This window comes from Protopterus annectens, chromosome 11.part0 (genome assembly GCF_019279795.1).
Source record: "Protopterus annectens isolate FY-2018-M chromosome 11.part0, PAN1.0, whole genome shotgun sequence".
NCBI classification, from domain to species: Eukaryota; Metazoa; Chordata; order Ceratodontiformes; family Protopteridae; genus Protopterus; species Protopterus annectens.
The window spans coordinates 769,574,057-769,601,376 of record NC_056745.1 but is presented as its reverse complement, the minus strand read 5'-3'; the positions used below and the strand labels follow the sequence as shown (position 1 = coordinate 769,601,376).

The following is a 27,320-nucleotide window of genomic DNA, read 5'->3' as shown; positions in this document are numbered from 1 at the left end:
CTTACATACCGTGCGGGAGCATTTCCATTGAGAGGGCCAGGATTACTCAGAATGCAAGAAAAGGCTCAGAGATTTCCTTTTATTACCTCAACACAGACCCCTTGCTATTCCGCCAGTGTTAGATGTTGTGGATGATGTGTATGCTGAATCCAGCTTAAATCCTGATTCTTTACCTCCAGCTCCAGTTAAGCCAGACAGATATTACAGAGTCCCTGACTCTCACATATTCCTTTATAAAAGCCCTGTTGCTGACCCTGAAACTATTTCCCAGGGTCCCAAAGGGGTAAAGGCCTCTACAGCAAAAAATCCAGTCCCCTCTGACAGAGATTCCAGGGCATTAGACAGATGGGGAAAGAAAGTATACACATCTGCAACTTTAGCAATGAGAGCACTAAATTGCCAGTTTCACATGCTTAAATATCAGCAATTTTTGATGTCTCAGTTGAAACAAAAAAATGCTTCCAAGAAACAAAAAAATACTTCCAAATTCAAATCTTCCTAACTATAAGGGAATGCAGGATTTATTGCATGCAGCTGAGCAACTGGGAAAACATACTCTGCAATGTGGTTTTGATTCCTTAGAGGCCTCCTGTAGAGCAGTAGTTACAGGGTCCGTCATTAGAAGACATGCTTGGTTAAAAGAACAGAACTTACAAGATCATGTTAAAGCAAAATTATTGGATGCACCTTTGCAGCAGGATGTTTTATTTGGAGTTAAGGCAGAAGAGGTATTAAAGAAAATGTAGGATAAAGCAAAATCTATGCAAAGGTGAAGGATTTCTTACAGGTTCAGCCTCCTCGATTTAGCAGAAATTGGCTAACAAAGAACTGGTCCTTTCCAGTTTCAGACAGACCTCAAAGGGGCAGATACAGACGTCCAAGAGGCAGAGGTCAACCACAAGGTACTTACAGACCTCGACAATGGGGTGCTTCAACCCAGAAAGAAGGGGAAGACAGGCCTCAAACTTATAAAAAGCAGACCCACTGACTTCCCACTACAGCTGCCAAACATCTCTCTCTTGGCAGCTCCCTTGGGGGGAAAACTGGCACTTTTCAGTCACAACTGGCAAATAATCACCCAAGACAAATGGGTTCTCAATATTGTCTCAAGGTTACAGGTTCCACTTTCACACTCTGCCAAGGTTAAAAGGAATGCCAAATCTGCCAGCAGAGGCTCAAAAGCAAATTACAGCACTCATGGATATGAGAGCTATTCAAAAGGTACCAAAACAGGAGCAAGGACAATGATTTTACTCAAGACTCTTTCTGGTTCCCAGAAAGGACAAAGCCTGGAGGCCCATTGTGGATCTTTCTTTATTAAATACTTATCTGGATGTTCCAAAATTCAAAATGTTGACACTGCAGCAGCTTCTTCCCATGCTGGGCAAGAAAGCTTGGCTCGTAACATTGGACCTCAAGGAGGCATACCTGCATGTCCCTGTCAGACAAAAATACCTCAGATTCTTAGCAGGTTCAATGCACTACCAATTCTCTGCACTGCCCTTTGGCTTATCTACTGCGCCCAGGGTCTTTACAAAATGCCTGGCACCAGTAATTGCATTTTGCAGACAAAAAGGAATTCAAATTTACCCATATTTGGAATACTGCCTTATTCAAGCAGAGAACAAAGACATTCTTCTAAAGCATCTGGCGTTTGTAAAAAGACTGCTAATTTGCCTAGGGTACACAGTAAACAAAAATAAATCAAAATTAGTGCCCTCAGAAGAGATAATATTCCTGGGTGCCAGCTTAAATACAATGGCCCAGATGGCTTATCTCACGCCAGACAAGCAAGGACAACTGACTCAGTATTTCCAATTGATGGCAACAAAAACTCAACTCCCTGCAAGAAAAATTCTGCAGGCCTTGGGTTACATGGCATCTTGCATACTACTAATTCCATATGCAAAACTGCATATGAGGAAACTACAATGGTACCTAAAGAGTGTCTGGTCTCAACACTATCACAATTTGGAAACAGTATTCCTTGCTTTCAACAGGAGTTTCAATGGTGGGCCCAAGCCTGTCACCTCAACAAGGGACAGCCTTTCACTCAACCCACAGCCAGGCAAACACTGACAACAGATGCTTCAGATTACACCTGGGGAGCACACATGGCAGGAAAATGTATTCAGGGCAAGTGACCCGCAGAACAAAGGCATCTTCACATCAGTCAAAAAGAGATGCTAGCTGTACAAAATGCCCTTATAGCTCTCAAGGACCTTCTGCATCCAGGCCAACTACTTCTAAAGACAGACAACACCACAGTTATGTGGTACATAAACAAGCAAGGGGGGCACTCATTCATATCCCCTCTGCGGACAAGCCATGACCTTGTGGAACACAGCTATAACCTATCGAGTTCATCTGCAAGCACAATTCCTGCCAGAAAAGAAAAACACACTGGCAGATGACTTAAGCAGAAACATCATGGATCCGCACGAGTGGAAATTACATCCACAAATGTTCAGGATGATAACACAGAAATGGTGGTGCCCGAACATAGATCTGTTCGCATCCCCAATGAATTGTCAGCTACAGAAATTCTGCACAAGGACTTAACCACCCACAAGCATGGAAAGTGGATGCCCTCTCATTCAGCTGGAAAAACCTACAAGTATATGCTTTCCCACCACTGCCTCTCCTTTCAAAGGTACTCATAAAAGCCAGACAAGAAAGGCCAAAGATGATCCTGATTGCCCTAGACTGGCCACACCAGCACTTATACCCAATCTTAAGGAACTTAGCACAAATACCACCATGGATTTTGCCTCAAATCTCACAACTTTTGACTCAGCAAAACAATCAGATACTTCACGGCCAGCTCAAGACTTTAAACCTGGCTGCATGGAAGATTCCGTAGTCAAGCAAACAATACCGCTCTCCAAAGCTGTTATGGATGTCATTCTGGAGGCCAGAAGGCCTAGTACCAGGAAAGCCTATTCGGATAAATGGAAGAGATTCTGCGCCTGGAACCTGGCTCGCAGCCTTGACCCTCTTGTCCTAAATGTTCCTCAGATACTACAATACTTGACTGAGATGCTGGACAAGGGCCTGTCCTTTTCATCCATTAAGATCCATGCCTCTGCCATCTCTGCTCATTGCAACACAGATCCACCAATTTTTTCTCATCCTTTGGTAAAACTGTACCTCAGAGGAGCTAAAAACATAAGACCGCACCGTAGAGCACCAACTCCAACTTGGGACCTCAACTTTGTCTTGGAAAAACTAACTTTACCTCCTTTTGAGCCAGCTAACTCAGCAGACTTAAAATATGTCTCTTGGAAATCTGCTCTGCTCCTGGCAATAACCTCAGCATGAAGAATTTCAGAATTATAGGCACTAATGGCAGTGGAACCTTTCATCATTTTCCACCAAGACAGGGTGTCTTTAAGAACAAACCCTACTTTTATGCCAAAGGTGGTATCAAGTGTAGCTCTAAACCAAACTATTCACTTGCCAACTTTTTATCCAAATCCACAGAATAAAGGGGAGAGACTACTGCATTCCTTGGACATACACAGGCAGTTACGCTTCTACTTGGAAAAAACTAAAGTTTTCAGGAAAACTGAGCAATTGTTTGTATCATATGCTGCAGGAACACAGGGAAAAGCCTTTTCAAAACAGACCATTTCAAAATGGATAGGCCATTGCATACATTTCTGCTATACATATCATGGGAAAACTGCACCTAATAGCATTAGGTCTCATTCCACCAGGGCAACAGCCACTTCAACTGCCTACCTCAAAGAAGTACCTACCAAGGACATTTTGGAAGCAGCAACTTGGAGTTCTGTACATATCTTCACCAAGCATTACCATCTGCCTCTTTATTCTAAATCCAGAGCTGGCTTTGCCACTGCAGTTCTGCAGGGCCTATAGCCACCACTAATGCCTTATAGAACCAGCCACCTACCTCTGCTTTGGGATTCTACCCAAGTCTGATGACTGCAGCAGTGTAATATGATGAACATAGTACAGTTTTGTACCTACCATAAATGTAGATTTTCGAGTGTATACACTGCTGCAGTCCAGGTTACCCTCCCTCCTTCCCCATCTTACTTGCTGTTACTTACCCTAGTGTTCTACCCTTTGCTGCCTATGGGAAGTATTTGCTGGTAACAGAAAGTATTTGATTGCTTTTCTTATGTATGTTTTATTAGCAATTTACATTGTCTACCTTTTTGGGGGCACCTGACATCTGGGGCAAGAAAAACTGAAGAAAATGGTGTCTGCTGCATCTTATATACCCCTGGCGCACTGACGTCAGGGAAGAAGCGGCAGCAACTGACACCGGACCAAGACTTTGGAAATCGGGCCGACTGCGGGACCGCCTGACGGCAGGATAACCCAAGTGTGATGACTGCAGCAGTGTATACACTCGAACATCTACATTTATGGTAGGTACAAAACTGTACTTTTCCGATCTCCCTTTCTGAAAAGGCATCATCATCTAAGGCTTCATCACTAGTTTCTTCTTTTTGTTTCTCCAGAAGTCTGATCAAAGCAGATGTGGACAGGATGATGAGGAAATTCTTCTCAACTCAGATTGAAATGGGGGTTCTCTCGGCTTCTACTCCATTGGGTGTGGAGACCTTCATGAATACTACCCCGCCTTTTTGCCTCCTTCTCTGATCTGACCTTTGGTTTTGGAGCAGTTGGATCCAAGGATCCAGGATCCATCCATATCGGACCCCAAGATCAGAGTATGTTCTACACTGATACTGTCTCTGTGTGGACTGGCTCCAAGCATGTTGGAGCCGGATGACTCTCGTAGCCATAGTATTGGCACTGGATCCGTGGTGTTGGGAATCAACTCCGAGGCTGGCGGAGCCGTCTCTGCTTCTTGAAGCTAGACAGCTCGGCTTCGACCCTTGCCTCAAGTGGTTTGCCTACAGGTTGGAAGTTGCCAACAGACCAGAAGCTTGTATTTTGGAACCATCTGCCTCTTTCTCTCTGAGGCATTGTGTTTTTGAGGTAGTGGAGAGAGTTTTTTTTCTGCTCCAAGAGAAAGGACATATCCACCCTCCTTGGCTTCTACTTCCCAGACCCAGTTGTCTTTGTGTCTTGAGCCTCAACTTCCTGCACCATGGGGACAGCTAGCTCCAAAGTCTGCAGGATTCCCAGCAGGGTATATCAATATCTTCAGATACTTATCCAGAACATCCTGTTGAAGACGTCCCTAAACAGAGAAAGTGTAAAAGGAGGCACTTAGACTCTCCTCAAGAGTCTCTCAAGGAGTTTACTGATTTTGATTAATGGAAAGGGTCCCCAAGATCACCACCTGATGATGTCTCCTTTGGAGACGTACTAGAGAGAATCAGGCAAAGGGGTGGCTCCTTCTCCAAAGGAATCAGCATTCCTGTAAGCCTTTAGAGCTGGCCCATATACTTCCTGAGTGACTCCGCCTGTCGACTAGCTCATTGATTTGATCTCTCATTGGATGTGGAAGGAACCTGATTCCATTGAACCAATTCTCAAGAGACAAGACAAGATACTGGCACCACCCAAGGACAAGGAATTTTGGTGCAAGGGAGTGCCAGTTGATGCCGCGGTCATAGCAGTGGCCACAAAAAAGGAACTTGCAGAACAAAGTTCCTGTGTTCATCCCCCTAACAGAGCGCCTAGTAGGGCACTGGACAGACTCAGGAAACATGTATATGCTTTGCACTTTGGTTACGGAATTATTTGGCACGCTTCACCAGACTCCAGAGGGATTTGATTAAAGAACTCTCTGAGATCATTACTTCTGAGGCAGAGAGCTCAACTGCCTCACAGTTGGCTAGCTTTACAGTCTCTTTCAAATTCATCCATGAGACTCGTCTCACATGCAGCTGAAGGTACCTCAAGGGTTGCAGGTTTAGGCATTTCCATTAGAAGGCATGCCTGGATGTACCTTTGTGATTTTGTGGAGCCTTTCAAATCTTCTTTTGTCACTTCTCCCTTTGACAGAGGTTCTTTATCTGGCCCCAAGGTTAGACAGGCTATCCGGGTGTGAGCAGGATGATAAAACACTGTCTGCTGTGGGTGCACATTTTTCGACTCCTCAAAAGACCTTTTCTAGGAATCAGTGAGGTGGTAGAAAAGTATGGTTGAGAAAGTCCCAGGTTCTCTTCCAGGATCCATGTGGAGATAGTTCCCCAAGGGGAAGAGGGAGGAACTCTTAACAGAAGACGCTGGCCATGCGGCAGAGGAGGCCCACAAAACCAAGGGTCTAGAGATACCTTCTCTGACAGATACTACTGGTGCTCCTGAAAGGAGGCACAGTTGTCTACCTCTGGAGGTAGTCAGGAGTTATTTATCCTTTGCACCAGAGAGCCTGGATAGAGATTACAAAAGTTTCATGGATGCAGATGAGTATTTCCAGAGGCTATGTAATGCCCTTTTCCCTACACACTTAACAGTAAACAAAATATCCAATGTTCCACTCAGTCAGAGAAAAGCAGCAGCACTGGAAATAAAAAAGGTGCTAGAAAAAAGTCATCCAAGAGACCCCCCCCCCCCCAAGACAAGAGAGAGTCCAGAGCTTACTCAAGATTCTTTTTAGTGTCAAAGAAAACAGGGGACTGGAGCTTTGTACCTCAGCATTCTGAATAAATTGGTTCAATACACCAAGTTCTGGATGGTCACTGTTCAGTCCATTCTACCTTTTCTGCACAAGGACAACTGAATGTGCTCAACAGGTCTTCAGGATGTGTACTATCATATAAAAATGAACAGACAATCCAGAAGATTCATATGCTTCCGGCTGGGAGCCAGTCATTATTGGTTCAGAGCTCTGCCCTTTGGTCTCATCAAAGCCCCCAGTGTGTTTACCAAATGGATGGCAGTAGTGGCAGCTCATTTGAGACTTCAAGGATTCTGGGTATTTCCTTACTTAGATAACTGGCTCATAACCTCTCTGACCAGGCATCATCTGATCAAAGCATGAGATTATGTACTCCAGTTATGATCTTACCCAGGAATTACTATCAGTCACAACAAATCTCAGCTAGAACCAACTCAAATATTCTAGTTCATGGTAGCTTTGTTCGACACAGTATCTTGATGACCTCCCGTCCTTTACCAAGGGTACAAACCATGCAATTCCAAGTCAAAAGAATCATCCAGAATTCTTCTCTTTCAGCTTGATTGATCCTTCAAGCATTGGGGTCAGTGTCTGCTGCGATAGTTATGGTTCCATTTGCAAGATACCACATAATAATTCTTCAGTGGACCCTAGTGAGTCGATGGTCTGTTCTTCACCAGCCTTTGTCCACCCAAATCTAAATAAATCAGGCATGCAAAAATTACCTCCTGTGGTGGATTTACTCTGATCAGATAAGGCAAGGTCGCCCCTGCATTCTCCTTCAGCCCAAGGCTGTAGCTACCATGGATGCTTTCCAAATTGGGTGGGGAGGGGGCACTTCTTGGGAAAGACTGTCCAAAGGCACATGGTCCCCAAAGAGGCCAGTACGCATATCAGTGTCCGAGCAGTGAGAGCTGTCATCCTAACGTTGCAGGCCTTCCAGGACACACTCCCTTCCAGGACTTGTTGCATTTCAGATGGGCAATATGTCAGTGGTCTGGTACATCAACAAACAAGGAGGAAGAAAATTTTATCCCCTGTGTTGAGAAACTTTGAAAGTTTGGCAGTCAGCAATCTCATCCATTCGATTTCTGATAGCACAGCACATTCCATGGAAATCCAGTGTGCTAGCAAACAAGTCAAGCAGGTCCATTGTAATGACTCACGAGGGGTGACTCAACATAAAAGTGGCTTAAAAGGTATTCCATCAATGGGGCCAGCCTTACTGTGACCTCTTTGCATCTTCCCTCAACAACAAGTTCAGCAGGTTCTTTGCCCCGATTCCCTTACCAAAGGAGTCACAGGGAGGTGCTCTTCTCCATGATTGTACCCCCCCAGTCTCCTGTACACCTTTCAGCCAGTGCCTGTAATGCCCAAATTTCTTCAGGAAGCACCTCGATTGAAGAGCGCAGTCATCCTCATTGCTCCTTATTGGCCTCATCAGATTTGGTTCCCTTTCTTTGGCCTTATCTGCTTTGCCCACCATGGATTCTGGATCCAGTTCCAGACCTCCTGTCTCACCCAATAGATGTGATACATGTGGACATTTTAGGCCTAAAACTGACCATAATGGATTCTCCACTTCCATTAATATCTAGATAGCCAAGGCTCTTTCTCCATACGTCACATTATTTTATCTTGCCACAAAGCTTCCACTAGAACAATTTACATTAGTAAATTGAAATGATTTGTTGTTTGGGCGCATCAAAATGACATTGATCCTTTTTAGTGCCAGTGCTTAAAGTTCTTGAGTTTTTGGCTACGATTTTTAATGAAGGTGCTAATTCTTCAAATATTAACAAAACAGTGCAAGAAACTTCCCTGTGTAGAAGATTTTCAATCCATATATATCTAAACACTGTATATTAATCAGATCAAATAATGGTAGTAGAAGTAGAAAACTTAAAATAGTCATAAGTCAAAAAAATAATAATAAATATATAATTTGAAATATTGTACAGAATTATTAAGTAATCCAAGCAGGGTAGGCAGTCTGTTTCCAGTTGAAATTCCTTTAAGTACACAGACAAGCGATCCATGTAAAACATAAATAACAGAGTAATACTTTACTCACAAGCTTTCTAACTATGTATATATATATATATATATATATATATATATGTGTGTGTGTGTGTGTGCGTGTGTATGGGACTATATTCGAACATCGAAATTTCATTATTTCGAATGTTCTAACATCAACCCCTATTCAGCAAACGCTGACAACATCGAACATTCAGAACAGCAAATTTTTCCCTAGGGAAAAGATTCGCTGTTCCAAAACACATACACATAACACAAGCACACCAAACAAACAGCAATCCACACACATACACCCAAAGTCTTGCAGCTTAACCCTACACTAAACTGTACAAACACCACTAACTATCCACTTACCTTAACCCAAACCCTAACCCTAAGGTCCGTCACTATCGCACACTCACCTCACCTGTGCCCTAACTCACCTAACCCGAACTAACCCTCATGTCCACACAATCGCACACATACCTCCCTCGTGCCCTAACCCTAACTCACCTAACCCACACCCAATTGCATACTTACCTGAACCTGACCCATAACTTTCCACCACAGCGTTGAAAATAGCGAAATGACAGACACGGACAACAGAATTCTTTCCCTAGGAAAAAATGTGGTTATCTGTCGAAACTGAACAAGTTAACAGCAGAGAAAGTACCTGCAGGCCTTGGGCTATGGCATCAATGCATAATCTTGGTCCCACTTGCCAGACTACATATGAGAAAACTACAGTGGTACCTAAAGAATTTATAATCCACACACAGACACAGCCTAGAAACAGAAATCTAATAATTTGCTTAAAACAGTTCCTACACATGCTGGACAAATGCGTGCAGGGTTGACACAGGATCAATCAACTTCACCTGCATCATCCCTAAAATGCTGCTGGCAGTAAAGGCAATCCAAAGTTCAGACCCACCATTTCTCAAAGAGGGGCCAGATGATAAGGACAGACAACACCACAGTCATGTGGTACATCCACAGGACAGGAGCATCATCACCCATACCCCCTATGCTTGGAGCTGTGGGACCCTGGCTGGCAGCTACAACATCCAGCAACATCCAGTTACAGGCAATATTTGTAAAAAAGAAAAGAAAAGAACATATTACCGATGCCTTTGATGTTAACTCAGAACAACTACAGCATCATACATCCAAACCTAAAAGCGTTGCACTGACTGCATGGGACACATCACAGCAGCAGCTAAATCAGAGCTTTCCCAAGTTAAAGAAAAGACATTTGAAGCAAGCACGCAGACCTTCAAGAAGAAGGAACTATGCTGAAAAAAAAAAAAGGTTTGTCATTTGGAGTGAAGAAAGAAAATGTGTCAAACAAAGGATCCTAAACACACCATAATCTAGTTTTATCCTCCTCCCTTGACTATGGTATTCTTTCTACCCAGTTGTTATGACTGCATGCCATGAAAGAAGGAGTACAGTTTTTGTACCTACCACCTAGGGATGTAGATAACCGAACTTGGGCATCCATCTGCAGTCAGGCCCCCTCCTCCTTCCCTCTGTGGTACCCTCCTAATAGTGTTTACCCTCTAATAGCTAGCTGGTGAGTCTTTATTTGTGTGTTTGGTTGTATATATATTACATTTATGCTTATTTTTTTTTTACTTACTAGCATCTTTCCTTGGCATCTATCAAAATTTTAGCCTTCAAGAGGGCTAGGGCTTCTGGGCATTTTTGCTCTTTTCAGTGTTCGCTGAATAGGGGTCGATGTTAGAACGTTTGATATGAAATTTCGACGTTCTAATATAGACCCTGTATATATATAGATATATATATATATATATATATATATATATACATACACACACACACTTTTTATCAGGCAAGGGGGTGGTTTATTGTGCTGTAAAACAAAATCCTATTGGTATGCATGTTAAATTCACATCCCTTCCCCCATCAGTGTGACATTTGAACTGGTCCTGCCCTACTTAGTAGCTGTCATAATAATATAACCCTTATGTACTTTAAATAAAATTAAAATTAATAATGATGTGGTACCTAGAATTTAAGCAAATTATTAAATAGATTATTAAGTCTGTTAAGTCTGTTATTTTATCCAAGACAGTATACTGCATGGCTGGAAATATATAAACCTTAAACTATTTGATAATCAAAAAATATATATATAAATATATACATACACACTTTGCATGTAAAAAATCCATTGTAAAAATCATATTCTATTTTCATAACCTATTGATGTTAAGTTGTCAATCTCACCTTCATTCTTGCTGGATCGGCTCTGACTCGGCCACTTACTAAAGCTCGAGAGCTAATTTTACCAGCTCGAGGCAACCCTATATCCCATGATGCTAGGCGATAACTACCCAGTTCTCGTTTGCCGCTTTCGCTTGCGAGGTGCGTTTTTACCGGCGCTTGGTAAGTTTTTGAATTTAGAGACATTTAGTCATCCTTTTTACTTAGGTCCCACTCCTTTTTTCTTGTTAGATACTTAGCGGTTAATTTTAAACCTTTTTCCCGTTAGTACCTTGTATTTCCCTATCCCTAATTATACCCCCCCCCCAGGTTAGGCCTTAAGCCTGCCCCTTTCCTAACTCTTATCAGGGATTCTGTGGTGTATTTGGGTGTGTTTGTACCCCGGTATCCCTATTTTTTTATTAGTTTGTTTTTGGATCGGGTATTTGTGTGTGTTTTTTCCTACTACTACTTCGACACCGATATGTCGAAGGAGGCAAAGGTCTCAGGCTTCAAGAAGTGTGACTCGTGCTGTCAGAAAATGTCTCTGACAGATGGTCACACTTCTTGTGTTTACTGCCTGGGACCCCTGCACATGCAGGACTCTTGTTCTGTGTGCCATGCATTCTGCCCAAGAGTCCTGCAGGAGCGCAGGAACAAATTAATATTAAGGGGCTTGTTAAAGCCCGAGGGCTCCCCGACTAAGTCTGCGCCGGGGAAGCCCTCGAAGCCAGCAAAACCATCGGCTCCGAGTCCTAAGCCTTCGGCTGCTGGCTCACCTTCTGTGGCAAGATCGGCTCCGGCTGGAGCCGATCCTTCTGTGTCACAGCTTCCAGTATCGGCTCCACTCGGCACCGATACTGCTGAGTTCTTGCACTCACGGTCGGCTCCGGCTGGAGCTGACGTATCTTCGGCTCCATCTACCTCCAGAAAGAGGTCCAGATCCCCATCGTTGGAGTCTATCCATTCGGCTCCAAGATCACCCCTGCTCTTAGAGCAGAGCCATCGGAGCCGAGCTTCTCGGTCATCCAGGCTTTCTGACCATGACCTTGAGAGAGTGGTGAGTAGACTGTTAAAGTCTCAGCCATTGGCCCAAATGCTTCATAGTCCATCTCATCAGACAGCGGCTATTACAACTCCACCTAATATTCCTCCGTCGACTCTCCTTCAGAGTTTGGAGCCGGAGCTCCTCGGAGCCGTGACTTTTGTGGTGTCGGAGCCGATACCTCCCCCTTCTGCTCCATCGTCCTCTGCTCCGATCTCCTCCTTGATGCCTTCATTGGAGGGATCCAGGCGCCTGGTCTCTCTCGCCGCCTCCGAGGGGGCGAGTGGCATCGGACCCTTGTCCGACCCCGTTCTGTCTCTCGGAGCGTCGGTGCTGGTGAGCTCGGCCCCGACATTGGCGTCAGAGCCGCCCCTGCCGGTGCGGCCTGGGGTTCCTACCTCTTCGGAGCTGGAGCGCTCTGGCCTCTCTGATAGGGGAGCCTTCGATGTGATGAGGAGCGTACTAGCCCCAGGGCATGGTCAACGGTCAGCTCCATCAGCTCCTCCCACTACAGTGCCTGCTGACGTCTCTTCCCACTCTCTTGCTCCCGGGCCCAGAGATCCAACGCCTCAGGTTTCCCCACTGGGAATATCTTCCTCTTCCGAGGCTTCTCCTGACCCGTCAGGTGAACCTCCACGCAAGAGGACATGTAAGAGGAAACATGTGGACTCCCCCGAGTCCATTACATCTGATACCGACTTGGATGAGTTGGAGGGATCCCCAAGGTCCCCCTCTGAGGATGTCTCTTTCTCAGACATCCTTGAAATCATTAAGCAGAGGGGGAACTGGCCTTCCCTTAATCCTTCCGAGGACGAGTCGGTTTACCTGGAGGCGTTTGGTTCTCGACCCTCCACCTCCTGGGTGTCTCCGCCTTTCGACCCCCTTATGGATGTGGTGGCTCAGAAGGCGTGGACGGACCCAGATTCGGTGGAAGCCACTCCTCGGAGGCCTTCTAAATTCATTACGGCCCCAGCTGATAGGCAATTTTTGACAAAAGGTGTCCCGGTTGATGCCATGGTGGTGGCTGCAGCCACCAAGGAGGAACTAGCCGATCCTTCAGTACCTATCCATCCTCCTAACAAGGATTCTAGGACTATGGATAGGTATGGTAAGCGGATGTTTTCTTCAGCGACCTTTGCCATGCGGTCGCTGAATTACTTGTGTCACTTCATCCGCCTTCAGAGAGATGTTCTCAAAGAGTTGGGAGAAGTTTTACAGGATCCGTCAACTGCTGGGTCCCAGGATAAAATTAACTCACAGCTAGGAACCCTAAACTCTATTGTTAACTCCTCCATGCGGCTCATTTCATATGCAGCCGATGGAGCGAGTAGGGCCGCAGGCACAGGAGTGGCATTAAGGCGTCACGCCTGGATGCGGCTTTGTAGTTTTGCAGACCCCTTCAGGGCGTCCTTCACAAATTCCCCTTTTGATGGTTCGACCTTGTTCGCACCTCAAGTGAAAGACACCTTGACCAGATGCAAACAAGATGGCAAGACTCTTTCTGCCGTAGGAGTCCGTTTCTCCACCCCTTCAAGACCATACCCTAAGGGTCAGAAGGGTGGGAAAATGTGGTTCCGCAAATCTCAAGGAGTCACGGCTGACGCAAGAGGTCAGTTTACCCCCAGAGGCAGAGGGGGTAACAACAGCAGACACCGCCCGAGGGGCAGAGGGGGTCCGCAAAATCAGGGTAGCAGGGAGCCTCTCTCTGACAAACCCTTCCAGCATCCCTGAGATGTTGCCCGATAGTCAACCTTCGGAGGCAGTCGGGGGAAGATTGTCGCTGTACCCAAAAGCCCGGCTTTCCTGTACTCAAGACAAATGGGTACAGTCGATCATATTGGAGGGTTACAAAATTCTCTCTATCCAAACCCCAATTCAGCGAAAGGGAACCCTTCCAGACGTCCCACCCGGTCTAAGGGAACTAGCAGTATCAGAGATATCAAAACTGCTAGCAAAAAGAGCCATCCAGCCAGTCCCAGCAGACCAACTAGGATCCGGAATCTACTCAAGGTTCTTTTTGGTACCGAAAAAGACAGGAGACTGGAGACCAATTTTAGATCTCAGCAAACTAAACAAGTTTGTAAAGAGAACAAGATTCCGGATGGTCCCGCTACAGTCCATTCTACCCTTTCTGGGCAAGGACAATTGGATGTGCTCCATGGACCTTCAAGATGCGTACTATCACATCAAAATTCACAGGCGCCCCAGAAGGTTTCTCCGCTTTCGGCTGGGGGCCAGTCACTACCAGTTCAGAGCCCTGCCCTTTGGTCTCACTATAGCCCCCAGAGTGTTCACCAAATGTATGGCAGTGGTTACGGCTCACCTGAGACGTCAAGGATTCCAGGTGTTTCCATATCTAGACGACTGGCTCCTCACTGCCACCACCAGGCATCAACTTCTCCAAGCCAGAGATTACACCATTCACATTTGCAGAGGGCTGGGAATCTCTATAAATTTCGAAAAATCTGCCTTGTCGCCTTGTCAGTCTATTACCTTTATAGGCGCCAACTTGGACACCGTACAACTTTCAGCAAAGTTAACAGATGAAAGGGTCTTAGATATTCAAAACCATGTCCATGTTCTTCTTCAGAGCGACAAAATTCAGGCCAGGTATGTCCTGAAAGTATTGGGTCTTATGGCGGCCGTCATAACACTTCTTCCTCTTGCCCGTTTTTACATGCGTCTTGTACAGTGGATGATTTTCGCCCAATGGTCTTTTCAACGACTCCCTATGCATCACAAGATCATGATAACTCCAATTTGCAAAAGTCATCTGTCTTGGTGGATATTGTCCCCTCAAGTCCATCAAGGCAGACCCTTTGTTCCTCCCTCTCCGGTCGCCACGGTTACATCGGACGCCTCCCTGATTGGGTGGACGGGCATTTTCAGGGCAGGATGGTCCAATTACACTTGGCAACCTTTTGATTGCCACCGGCACATAAATGTCCTGGAGATGAGAGCAGTGCTTTTAACATTGCAAGCCCTCCACGACTCTTCCCCTGGGGACTATTGCAATCCAAACGGACAATATGTCCGTAGTGTGGTATATCAACAAGCAGGGCGGAACCAAGTCCTATCCCCTGTGTCGAGAGGCACTCAGACTTTGGCAATTGGCAATCTCTTCTCAGCGGTTTCTGATAGCAATGCATATCCCTGGGAAGTCCAACATCATAGCGGACAGGTTGAGCAGAGCTATACTCATGCCACACGAGTGGTCTCTCAAACAATCTGTGGTGGAAGAGATCTTTCAGAAGTGGGGCCTTCCTTGCTGCAATCTTTTTGCTTCGCCTCAAAACAGCAAATGCCCCGACTTCTTCACACTCTTCCCCCTTCCAGGCCATCCCCCCAGAGACACTATAGTCCAATATTGGCCTCGGGGACTTCTCTATGCCTTTCCACCCCTTCCGCTAATACCACAAGTAATTCAGAAAGCAACCGCCTTGCAAGCCAAGATGAATCTCATTGCCCCTTTTTGGCCTCGACAGATATGGTTTCCGTTCCTGCACCGTTATCTTATTGGTACAGCCTTGGCATCTGGATCCAGTCCCAGATCTTTTGACCCATCAGTCGGGGCAGCTGCACCAATCCCTACATTCTCTCAACCTCACTGCTTGGTTGCTCCACTTCCGTCCCTAGCCAGGCTTCCTATGATTTCTAATCCCGTCCGGGATATCATAGTAGCTTCCCTTAAATTTTCCACCAGAAGGATTTACACTAGTAAATGGCAACGTTTCTCCTTCTGGGCAAAGGCTAAGAATATAGATCCCTTTACTGCTCCAATTCATTCGGTCTTGGACTTCCTAGCTGAAATTTTTCATTCAGGATCTTCTTCCTCCACAGTAAAAGTTCAGTTGGCAGCCATTTCAAATTTCCATATAGGCCTGTCGGACCGCAGCATCATGTCCTATAAGCTTTGCAAGGCATTCCTTAGAGGTGTATTTTTACTTAAGCCCCCGATCAAAGATCCTCCACCACAGTGGGATCTAAGTTTAGTCTTAACATCCTTGATTCTTCCTCCCTTTGAACCTGCGGCTTCCTGTTCATTGAAATGTCTTTCCTGGAAGACAATCTTCCTAGTCGCCATTACATCTGCTAGGAGAGTATCTGAGCTTCATGCCCTCTGCATTCGTCCTCCCTATTTAGTCTTCCACAAAGATAGAGTTTCTCTAAGGACTAATCCGTCCTTCTTACCCAAGGTGGCTTCGCAGACAAATTTAAATCAATCAATTGATCTTCCAGTTTTCTTCCCAAATTATTCTAATAGGGCGGAGCAAAAACTGCATTATCTGGATGTTCATCGCCAGCTGTGTTACTATTTGGACAGAACTAAACAAATCAGGAAATCTGATCAACTGTTTTTATCTTATGCAGAGAATAAGAAAGGCCTTCCGATATCTAAGGTAACCCTATCTAGGTGGCTGTCTTCTGTGATCACATGTATTTATCAGATCAGAGGTAGAGAGTTGACTTCTAGGCCAAGAGCCCATTCAACTAGAGCACTAGCTACATCTACAGCCTTTCAAGCTAGGCTACCAATAGACACTATTTGTGTGGCAGCCACATGGGCCTCTCCTCATACCTTTGTTTCGCATTATAAATTGGACTTGGCCTCCAGGAACAGGGCAAATTTTTGTTCCACCGTTCTCAAGAGTCTGTTCCAATGAGCCACCCAGGATTAAGGTGCTAGGGACGTGGTCCCATCCAGCAAGAATGAAGGCGAGATTGACAACTTAACATTAAGAAGTTGTGTACCTACCGTAACGTTCCATGTTAGTTGTCTTCTCTCGCCTTCTTTCTTGCGTCCCGCCCACCATCCCCCTAGCCTGGACAGACCGAGAAGATTTTCCTCTTCCTTGAAGAGTCCTGATCTAGCATTGCCAGCCTAATAGCTTGTCCTAGTGTAACTTTAGCTTAGATTGGGATCTTTGGTGGGGCTATCCCTTTTCCTCCTCCTCTCCAGTTGGAGGACTATGTTGCCTAATTTTTTCTTCAGCTACCAAACGAGATCTGGGTAGTTATCGCCTAGCATCATGGGATATAGGGTTGCCTCGAGCCGGTAAAATTAGCTCTCGAGCTTTAGTAAGTGGCCGAGTCGGAGCCGAGGATTGGCTCCGAACCCATCCAGCAAGAAAGAAGGCGAGAGAAGACAACTAACATGGAACGTTATGGTAGGTACATAACTTCTTATTAACATAGATTGCTTTCATCCTTCTAGACTTCTAGGGAAGGGATGTGAATTTAGCATGTATACCAATAACACTTTGTTTTACAGCACAATCAACCACTCCCTTGCCTGATAAAAAAGTGTGTTTGTGTGTGTGTGTGTGTGTGTGTGTGTGTGTATGTATATATATATATATATATATATATATATATATATATATAGTTAGAAAGCTTGTGAGGAAACTATTGCTCTTGTTATTTTTGTTGTACTTGGATCGCTTATCTGTGTACTTAAAGGATTTTTGACTGGAAACAGACTGACTACCCTGCTCGGATTACTGTTGAATACCTAATAATTCTGTAGAATATTTCAAATTATATATTTATTATTATGTTTTTGACTTGGGACGAGTTTAAGGTTGCTGCTACTTCTACCATTATCTGATCTGATTAATATAAAGTGATTAACTAGATATATAGGGATTGAAAATCTTCCACACAGAAAAGTTTCTTATACTGTTTTGTTTTTGGACCCACTATACTTGTTTAGTGGGTTGTTTGAGACTATGGGGATACCACAGTGATTACTTGTTTTTTTTTCAACTATTGAAGTACAACTTTCAGCCATGTCTAGCTTTCACATTGAGGTAATAAGTCATATTTAGCTTCTTCCAAAGTTTGTAAGGCTTTTATAAGGGGAACCTTTCTTCTTAGACCCCCATTTAAAGATCCCACTCCCCCGTGGGATTTGAATTTGATTTTTTACAGTCTGTGACCCAATCTCCCTTTGAACCATCAGCCAAATGTGAACTAAAATGTTATAACCTGGAAGTCTTTTTGTGGCCATTACCTCTCCTATAAGAATCTCAGAAAGTACAGTTGTGTACCTACCATAAATGTAGATACTGTTGCAGTCATTACACTTGGGTTATCCTGCTGGCAGGCTACCCGCAGTCAGCCTGAATTCCAAAGTCTTGGTCCGGCGTCGGTTGCTGTCGCCTCTTCCCTGACATCAGTGCACCAGGGTATATAAGATGCAGCCGACGCCATTTTCTTCAGTTTTTCTTGCCCCAGATGGCAGGTGCCCCCAAGAAGGTAGGCAATACATATTGTTTATAAACACATTCACTAAAATAAACAATGCCTTCATCTACAAGCAAATACACCACATAGGTTGTATAGGATGGAGAAGTATAGATAAGTCCCAGCAAAGAAAGGGGGATGGAGGGTGGGTAACCTGGACTGCAACAGTGAATACACTCGAACATCTACATTTATGGTAAGTACAATACTGCGGTGGTGGTGCTTCAGTAACATTGTCACCTCACAGTTAGACGTTGCCCGTTCGATTCTCAGTTACAGCGTCTTCTGTGTGGCGACATGCGTGAATGGGCATTCCTTCATTGAAGGTTGTGCGTTAGGCCCGGCAAGCCAGCACGTAAAACTCTACTGCCAATCATTAGCGGACCGGAGATCCGCTGTGGCGACCCCTAACCGAGAAAAGCAGAAAGACACAAACAAACACAACTGTACTATGTTCATCGTGTTTCACTGTTGCAGTCATTACACTTGGGTTGAATCCCAAAGCTGAGGTAGGGTGGCTGGTTCTAAATAGGATTAGGAGTGGCTATGAGGCCCGGCAGAACTGCAGTGGCAAAGCTTGCTCTGGATTTAGAGTAAAGAGGTAAGTGATAATGCTTGGTAAAAGTGTGCACTGAACTCCAAGTTGCAGCCTCCAAAATTTCCTTGGTTGGTACTCCTCTGAGAAAGGCTGCTGAAGTGGCTGCTGCCCTGGTAGAATGTGGCCTAATATTCTTAGGCACTGATTTGCCATGCTGTGCATAGCAGAAACTAACGCAGTGTCCTATCCATTTTGAAATAGCCTTTCCTTGTGATCCTGCAGCATATGCTACAAACAGTTGCTCAGTTTTTCTGAAAGCTTTTGTTTTGTCCAAGTAGAAGCATAGCTGCCTGTGTATGTCCAAAGAGTGCAGAAGTCTCTCCCCTTTATTCTGGGGATTTGGATAAAAAGTTGGCAAATGAATGGTTTGGTTAAGAGCCACACTGGATACTACCTTTGGCATGAATGTTGGGTTTGTCCTTAGAGAAACCTTGTCCAGATGAAAAATGATAAAAGTTTCTACTGCCATCAATGCCTGTAACTCTGAGACTCTTCTTGCTGAAGTTATTGCTAGGAGCAGAGCAGTTTTACATGATAAGAATTTTATCTCAGCTGTATTGGCTGGCTCAAAAGGAGGCAATGTGAGCTTTTCCAAGACAAAGTTGAGGTCCCATGTAGGTATCGGTGCTCTCCTTGCGGGTCTTATGTTTTTTGCCCCTCTGAGGTACTGTCTTAGCAGTGAATGTGAGAAAATTGGAGGTTCCATATTGTAATGAGCTGAAATGATAGAGGCATGGATCTTAATTAATGAGAAGGATAGGCCTTTGTCCGGCGTCTCAGTTAGGTATTGTAAAATCTCGGGAATATTTGGAACAAGTGCTTCGAGTCCTTGTGCCTGGTTCCAAGCACAGAATCTCTTCCATTTTTCTGCATAAGATTTCCTGGTGCTGGGCCTCCTGGCTTCCAAAATGACATCCATAACAGCTTTAGAGAGAGGTGTGTCCTGAGTGACTATATTATTTGTCATGTAGCCAGATTTAAGGTTCTGAGTTGGCTGTGCAGGATCTGATTGTTTTGTTGAGTCAGAAGATGTGGAATTTGAAGTAAAGTCTAGGCTGGGCCTTGAGACAAGCTCTTTAGGATTGGAGACCAGTGCTGGCGTGTCCAGTCTGGGGCAATCAGAATCATTTTTGGCTTCTCTTGTCTGACTTTTAGGAGTACCTTGGGGAGGAGAGGCAGGGGTGGAAAGGCATAAACTATTAGGGTTTTCCAGCTGAGTGATAGAGCATCCACTTTCCATGCTTGTGAGTGATAAGTCCTTGTGCAGAATCTCTGTAGTTGGCAGTTGTGAGGGGAGGCAAAAAGATCTATGTCCGGGCATCCCCATTTCCTTGTTATCATGCTGAAGACTTGTGGGTCTAGTTTCCACTCGTGAGGATCCATGAGGTTTCTACTTAGTTCATCTGCCAGAGTATTTTTCTTTCCTGGCGGGAATTGTGCCTGCAGATGTACTTGATAGGTCAGTGCTGTGTTCCACAAAGTCATGGCTTGCCTGCAGAGGGGGTAGGAATGTGTGCCCCCTTGCTTGTTTATGTACCACATAACTGTAGTATTGTCCGTCTTTAGCAATAGTTGTCCTGGATGTAGTAAATCCTTGAAGGCTGTCAGGGCATTCTGTACACCTAGCATCTCTTTTTGATTGATATGGAGATGTATTTGGTCCGCGGGCCACGTGCCCTGAATATATTTTCCTGCCATGTGTGCCCCCCAGGCATAATCCGATGCATCTGTTGTTAGTGTCTGCCTGGCTGTGGGTAAAGTGAAAGGCTGTCCCTTGTTGTCGTGACAGGCCAGTGCCCACCATCGAAACTCCTGTTGCAGGCAGGAAATAAGAGTTATTATTGTTTCCAGGCTGTGGCAATGTTGAGTCCAAACACTTTTTAGATACCATTATAGCTTCCTCATATGCAGTCTTGCATATGGAATTAGCAGGATGACATGAAGCCCAAAGCCTGCAGAATTTTTCTTGCAGGTAGCTGGGTCTTTGTTGCCATCATTTGAAAGTAATGAGTCAGTTGCCTTTGCTTGTCTGGCGTGAGATAAGCCATCTGGGCAGTTGTATTTAAGCTTGCACCCAGGAATATTATCTCTTGAGAGGGCACTAGTTTTGATTTATTTTCGTTTACTGTGTGCCCTAGGGAAATTAGTAATCTTTTTACAAACGCCAGATGCTTTAGTAGAATGTCCTTGCTCTCTGCTTGAATAAGGCAGTCGTCCAAGTAGGGATATATTTGAATTCCTTTTTGTTTGCAAAATGCAATTACTGGTGCCAGGCATTTTTTGAAGACCCTGGGCGCAGTAGATAAGCCAAAGGGCAGTGCAGAGAATTGGTAATGCATTGAGCCAGCTATGAATCTGAGGTATCTTCTGCAAGATTGTCTGATTGGAACATGCAGGTATGCCTCTTTGAGGTCCAAAGTAACTAGCCAAGCCTACTTGGCCAGCATGAGTAGAAGTTGCTGCAGTGTCAACATTTTGAATTTTGGAACATCCAGGAAAGTATTTAGAATAGACAGGTCCAGTATTGGTCTCCACGCTTTGTCCTTTCTGGGTACCAAGAAAAGTCTTGAGTAAAATCCTTGCCCCTGCTCTTGCTGTGGTACTTTTTGAATAGCCCTCATGTCCATGAGAGCAGAAATTTGTTTTTGTGCCTCTACCCATTGATTGTGTGGCAGGTCTGGTATACCTTTTGACCTTGGTAGGGTGTGAAAGTGGAACCTGTAACCCTGCGAAACAATATTCAGTACCTATTTGTCCTGGGTGATCATGAGCCAATTTTGTGAGAAAAGTGCTAGTTTTCCCCCTAAGGGTGCTGCCAAAAGGAAAGTGCTTGGCATTTGTAGAGGAAAGTCATTGAGACTGTTTCCTATAATGTTGAGATTTGTCTTCTCTGGCTTTGGGGACTGAAGCATCCCATTGTTTAGGTCTGTATAAACCTTGGGGCTGACTTCTGCCTCTTGGGCATCTGTATCTGCTTCTTTGTGGCCTCTCTGACACTGGAAAGGACCAATTTATTGAAGGCCAGTTCCTGCTAAATCTAGGTGGCTGGACCTGTAAGAAATCCTTTACTGTCTGCATTGATTTTGCTTTATCCTCCCATTTTCTTTAATATCTCTTCTGCCTTAACACCAAACAAAGTATCATGCTGTAGTGGAGTATCCAATAATTTTGCTTTAACATGATAGGTAAACTCTGTTCTTTTAACCAAGCATGCCTTTGAATGACAGAACCTGTAACTGCGGCTCTGCAAGATGCTTGTAATGAATCAAAACCACATTGCAAAGTATGCTTTCCCACTTGTTCAGCTGCATGCAATAAATCCTGCATTTCCTTGTTCTCAGGACATTCAGAGCTTGTAAGCATTTTCTGTTTTAGCAAAGACGTTAGGTATTGTTGATATTCAAACATGTGAAACTGACAGTTTAAAGCCCTTACAGCTAAAGTAGCAGAGGTGTAAACTTTCTTCCCCCATCTGTCCAGTGCTCTAGAATCCCTATCAGAGGGAACAGGGTTTTTTGCAGTGGAAGCCTTGACCCTTTGGGACCCTGAGAAATAGTTTTGGGATCAGCAGCAGGGTTTTTATAAAGAAATTTATGAGAGTCTGGGACCCTGTAGTACCTATCTGGCTTAACTGGTGCAGGGGGTAAAGAATCAGGAATCAAACTGGATTCAGAAAATACATCATCAACAACATCAAGTACAGGGGGGATAGCAAGGGGGCTGTGCTGAGGCACTAAAAGAAAGTCTCTGAGCCTTTTCTTGATTCTGAATAATCCTGGCTCTCCCAGTGGAAATGCTCCCTCATAGTGTGCAAGGTTTCCCCAAAAGAGTAGTCCTCAGGAGGAGAGGCTGAAGTGATAGATTCTTCAGCATCAGAGTCCTCGTAGGGAGGAAGAGAATATCCCTGTTCTGAAGAGGAATCAGAAGAAATAGAAACCTTGTCAGAGGAGTCATAGTCAGTGTCTTGCCTAGACCTTTTATCAGGAGGGGGATGGGAACCCCTGATCAAAGTAATTAGGTCCTCGGCCATTTTGAGCATCTGTTTCTTTGGCATAGATGACTGTCCAGGCGAATGCTGTACTTGTTTATTTGTCTTTAAAGGTGTTTTAGACTCTGCCTTGGCTGCTGAAGTGGTCTTGATAGTAAGCTGTGTAGGTCTGAAAACACCCTCAGAAGCCGATGCCTGCTCAGCGACTCCAGATCCATCTGAGGGAATTGTTTCCATAGGCCCAATACCTTGAGTTTCCAGAGGTCTAGCTGTCTCCTCGGAGGCGGCCTGTGGCTCTGAGGTAGCTGGTGTCAAGAGCTGCGAAAGCGCCTCACTGAAAACCGGCGAATCAACGACTGGCCTAGAAGAGGCTTCGTCATAGGTTTTGAACCTCGGATGCCTGTCTTTTTCTTTGTCCTTGAGCTTTTTATGGACTCCGGTCATCGGTTGTTCCGACAGCATTATATAGTTAAACCTTCGGCCAAAGTAATGTAAAGCAAAATCGAACCAACGCTTAATAGTGCGTTGGTTGAATCTAGCACAAAACCAACAACTAGCAACGTCGTGGTCAGGGCCTAGGCAAGGAGTACAGTAAGAATGAAAATCCTTATGAGGTATTTGCTTCCCACAAGAAATACAATTGTTAACTTTTACTGACATCGGTCTGGAGCAAGAAAAAGTTTCCCCAACGGGGTACTTAGCTTTATTGAAGACTTTGGATCTGAAATTAAATTTCGAAAATCTCAGGAGTCTGCCGACTGGCACTTACGAACTGCTTTTGCTTCGGGCACTGCACGGCAAGAAAGACTGAAGAAAATGGCATCGGCTGCATCTTATATACCCCTGGCGCACTGACGTCAGGGAAGAGGCAACAGCAACAGACGCAGGACCAGGACTTTGGAATTCAGGCCGACTGCGGGTAGCCTGCCAGCAGGATAACCCAAGTGTAATGACTGCAACAGTGAAACACGATGAACATCTTAAAGCCCTGTCTTCTAAGTCTCCTTATTTGAGTTTTCATAAGGATGTGGTGTCCTTATGAACCATCCCATCCTTCCTAACATGGTGTCAGAATCCAATATCAGTCATACTTTCAACCTTCCAGTTTTCATTCCAAAATGTGCAAACAAATCTACATTGGACAAAAATTTTCAGGAAATCAGATTGTTTCCTTTTCAGACTCAAAATTGGGCAAACCAGTTGCTGAAGTAACTTTAGCCAAATGGTTAACTGATTGTATTTCTTTTGTTTACAAAAAATTGGATTTGTCTTTGCCAAAACCTTTAAAGGCTCATTCCATCAGGTCTCTGGCAACTTTTTCTGTATTTTTGTCTGGATCTTCCTTGGCCAATATTTGTGCAGCTACAACTTGGGCTAATCCTTATACCTTTATTGCTGATTACAAATTGGATCTGCTCTCTAGGGGAAGATTGGCCTTTGGCTCAGCGGTGCTTAGTAATACCTTTCCTTAGAGTCTTTCTGAGTTTTAGGTAGCAGGGGACTCTGGTCCCATTTGTTGAGGAATGAATGGAAATGACAACATGAGGTAAAAAGTTATGTACTCACTGTAACGTGTTCCATCTGTGTTCATTTTTATTCTTCCTCAATTCCTTTCCTTCCAATCCTTTACCAGTTTGACTTCTGGAAGGATTAGAAGATGCTACAGGAACCAATGTTCCTTTATTTGAGCTGCAGATACTGTTATCTCACATCCTTGTTATGTGTTAATTACTGTATAAACTAAAAGGTCAGCAAACAAGATCTGAGGTATGGTAGGGGACTACTGCATTATCAGCTTGAAAGTTTGTGTTCCATGAGCTAAAAAAAGTGTTCGAGTCAGATCCGAACCTATTTGTTGAGGAAGAATGAAAATGAACAATGCAGATGGGTTGTTATGGTGAGCACATAACTTTTTTTTTTCATCTTGTTCTCTTTCCTTCAGTAAGTTTTCTCTTGATCCCCTTTCCAGCTCTGCTGCACTATCCTGCATCTTGGAACTGCAGATGCAGCCCTCCAACACCATCTAGCAGCTCCAGAGAGCACTTCACTTCCTTTCCTGCACAGATGGGGGTGGTTCATAATTGATAGCTGCTGGAAACTTTTGCCAAGACCTGATGCTGGTATTTCTAATCTATGTATTATTTTCTGTAAAAGCAGATGTTGAGAATAGTAATTTGTGTTTCATGCAACTTATTTTGTATGATTTGACACAGCAGCTCATGATATCAAGCATTTCTTTTTATTTTTCAGGTGTTATTAAAAATAGTAGATCAGTACAGACAGAAGCAGTATGTTGCCCCTCGGGTCGTGCAGCAGGCTTTAAGCTACTTGAATAAGGGTGTCAATCATTCAGTTACCTGGAAGCAAATGAAACCTCATATGCAGGTTAGTAGAGCACTATAGGTACGAGTCAAGAAGTGAAGACTGATTTAATTGCAATATTCCTGGTTGTATAAAATCATATTTTTCTAAAGTCTTCATTTTTGTTTCAGTTAGTAGTACAACTGTGTGTAAATTCATTGAAAAGAGCGAATACAGTGATGTTTCTCATACCTGCAGTCATTGGGGCCAGGTAAATTCATTGAAAAGAGCAAATACAGTGATGTTTCTCATACCTGCAGTCATTGGGGCCATTAGTTGTGAATTCTAATGTGTTTTTGAGTTTCTGACCTCTTTGCAAGTTTTCATAAATATATCAGGTTATACATTGGTATTTATGGTTTGTTTTTCAGGCTTGGAGGTTTGTTTTAGCATGTTTATTTACTGCCCCTCATGTTCATCAAGTCTGTGATTTTATCTCAGAATTTTGTTCTCCCCCTTCCCAAAAAATACATTCTGATTTAAGAAAGGTTGGTAAATGCCACACTGTGTACTTTCAGAAATGCTTCATGGCTGAAGTTCTGTTATGTTTCCTGTTTAAAAATTAATGTTGCTGTCTGTATCATTATTCATATGTGCGTAAGTATGGGTGGCCTTATTCTGTTCTGTTCTGTTTTTCTTATAATCCATCCATCCATCCACAGCCCCTTTTCCTGTTTTTGTGCATGGGGTTGGGATGTCACATCAACACTGACAATCATCTATATCCAAGGTTTACACCGCCAGGTGGCTAGCCCTGCTGTGGTAGTTCTTCCACACCACAGACTGCTCAGAATGCTCACTTAACACCCGTGGCCAGTTTAGAGTGTCCAGTCCACCTACTGCATGTCTTTAGAATGTGGGAGGAAACTGGAGCATCCAGAGGAAACCCACACTAACACAGGGAGGACATGCAGACTCCGCCCAGAAAGCACCCCAGCCAAGAATCGAACCAGGAAACCTCTTGCTGTGAGGTGACGACACTGTCCACTGTGCTGTCCAAAATGTGTCAACCGAGCATGACAGGAGTCAAACCTACAGTCTTCTGATTCATAGTCAGGCGTGTCTTTCTTGTAAGCCAACAGTAAATCTTTGCCGTCTTCATTTTTGTTAATTCATTCATTCATTTTCTGCTTCCTTTTTCTTGACACTGAAAACTAATTTGTGTAATAATTTTTTTTTTTTTTTTGTTAAATTCAAGAACAAGATTTCTACAGAGAAAACATTCAGCAGAAACTGCAGGGATTTTGAGTAGTGCAGTGATATAATTTGTATTCCCTGATAAATTAATGAGGAGGATTTTTGAAAGGTCAGAAGCAGGAATTATGGTGGGGGGAGGGGGTTCTCTCTGGCAAGCCATGTTTGAGCAGAAGAACCAGACAAGGGTGTCCTCTTTATCAAATGCTGTTTGCTTTATACTTGGAAATGTTGTCAAAGGAAATAAAATTCACAAATTCAATGATATATCTTGGTATGGTACCTGGGAAAAGTTAGCTGTATTTACAGATAATGTTATTTTGATAAATATGTAAAGGGCATTTCAGTGTTGTGGAACATTTTAAGGCAAGTCATTTTTTTGGTAATATAAAATAAGCTGAAATGAAGGCTATAGTGGTAAACTATGTACCCATGCATTAACTGGTTCAGAAATACCCATACTTATGGGGGCATGCTAAAATGAAGTAGTTAGGCTAAGGATATATGGGAATAAACTAACAAAATATAGAAAACGGAGAAACTGGAAGCTGTTGATTATGTGTGTAGATAGTCAGATGCAAGCAGTGAAAATGTATTTAGTCTCCATGTTATTCACATTTTTATCATTCAGATGAAATTTGGATGATAAAGTTGAAAAGAAGAAATTTATTTGGGGGGACAAAAGCAATGTGAGATAAGCTAATTCTACCTATAGAACAAGGTGCTTTTTTTTTTTTTAAACAAGAAACATCTTTATTAAATTATCACTTATGACACATGCAGTCTTATTTGTATAATTGAAAACAAACCATATTGACATAATGTTAGTTGCAAACATTATACTACACATATAAACTGTCCAGTCACTGTCAGTCAAACATTACATAGCTCATTCAAATCCTGCCTTCTTTTAAACCTCACCTGTTCATGTGCTGTTCCCACAGTTCCCATTTTTTCTACATAATTTGCCCCTACCCTTTTCTAAAGACATGTTACTATATTCACTACTTCTAGTACAGTTGGTTTAGACTTTGATTTCCATTTTCTGGTAATTGATTTTTGGCAACCACCA

The 27,320-nt window shown here is 43.9% G+C and overlaps 1 protein-coding gene across 1 annotated transcript in view; it reads left to right on the top strand.

The window, feature by feature from the left end:
* The window catches only part of IPO8 (importin 8), a 3,293,983-nt gene that overhangs the window by 1,128,851 nt on the left and 2,137,812 nt on the right, over positions 1-27,320 (top strand). Inside the window, exon 9 of the mRNA XM_044088203.1 lies at positions 24,944-25,078. Coding sequence (XP_043944138.1) covers positions 24,944-25,078 — 135 coding nt within the window. The remainder of the gene's footprint in view (positions 1-24,943; positions 25,079-27,320) is intronic.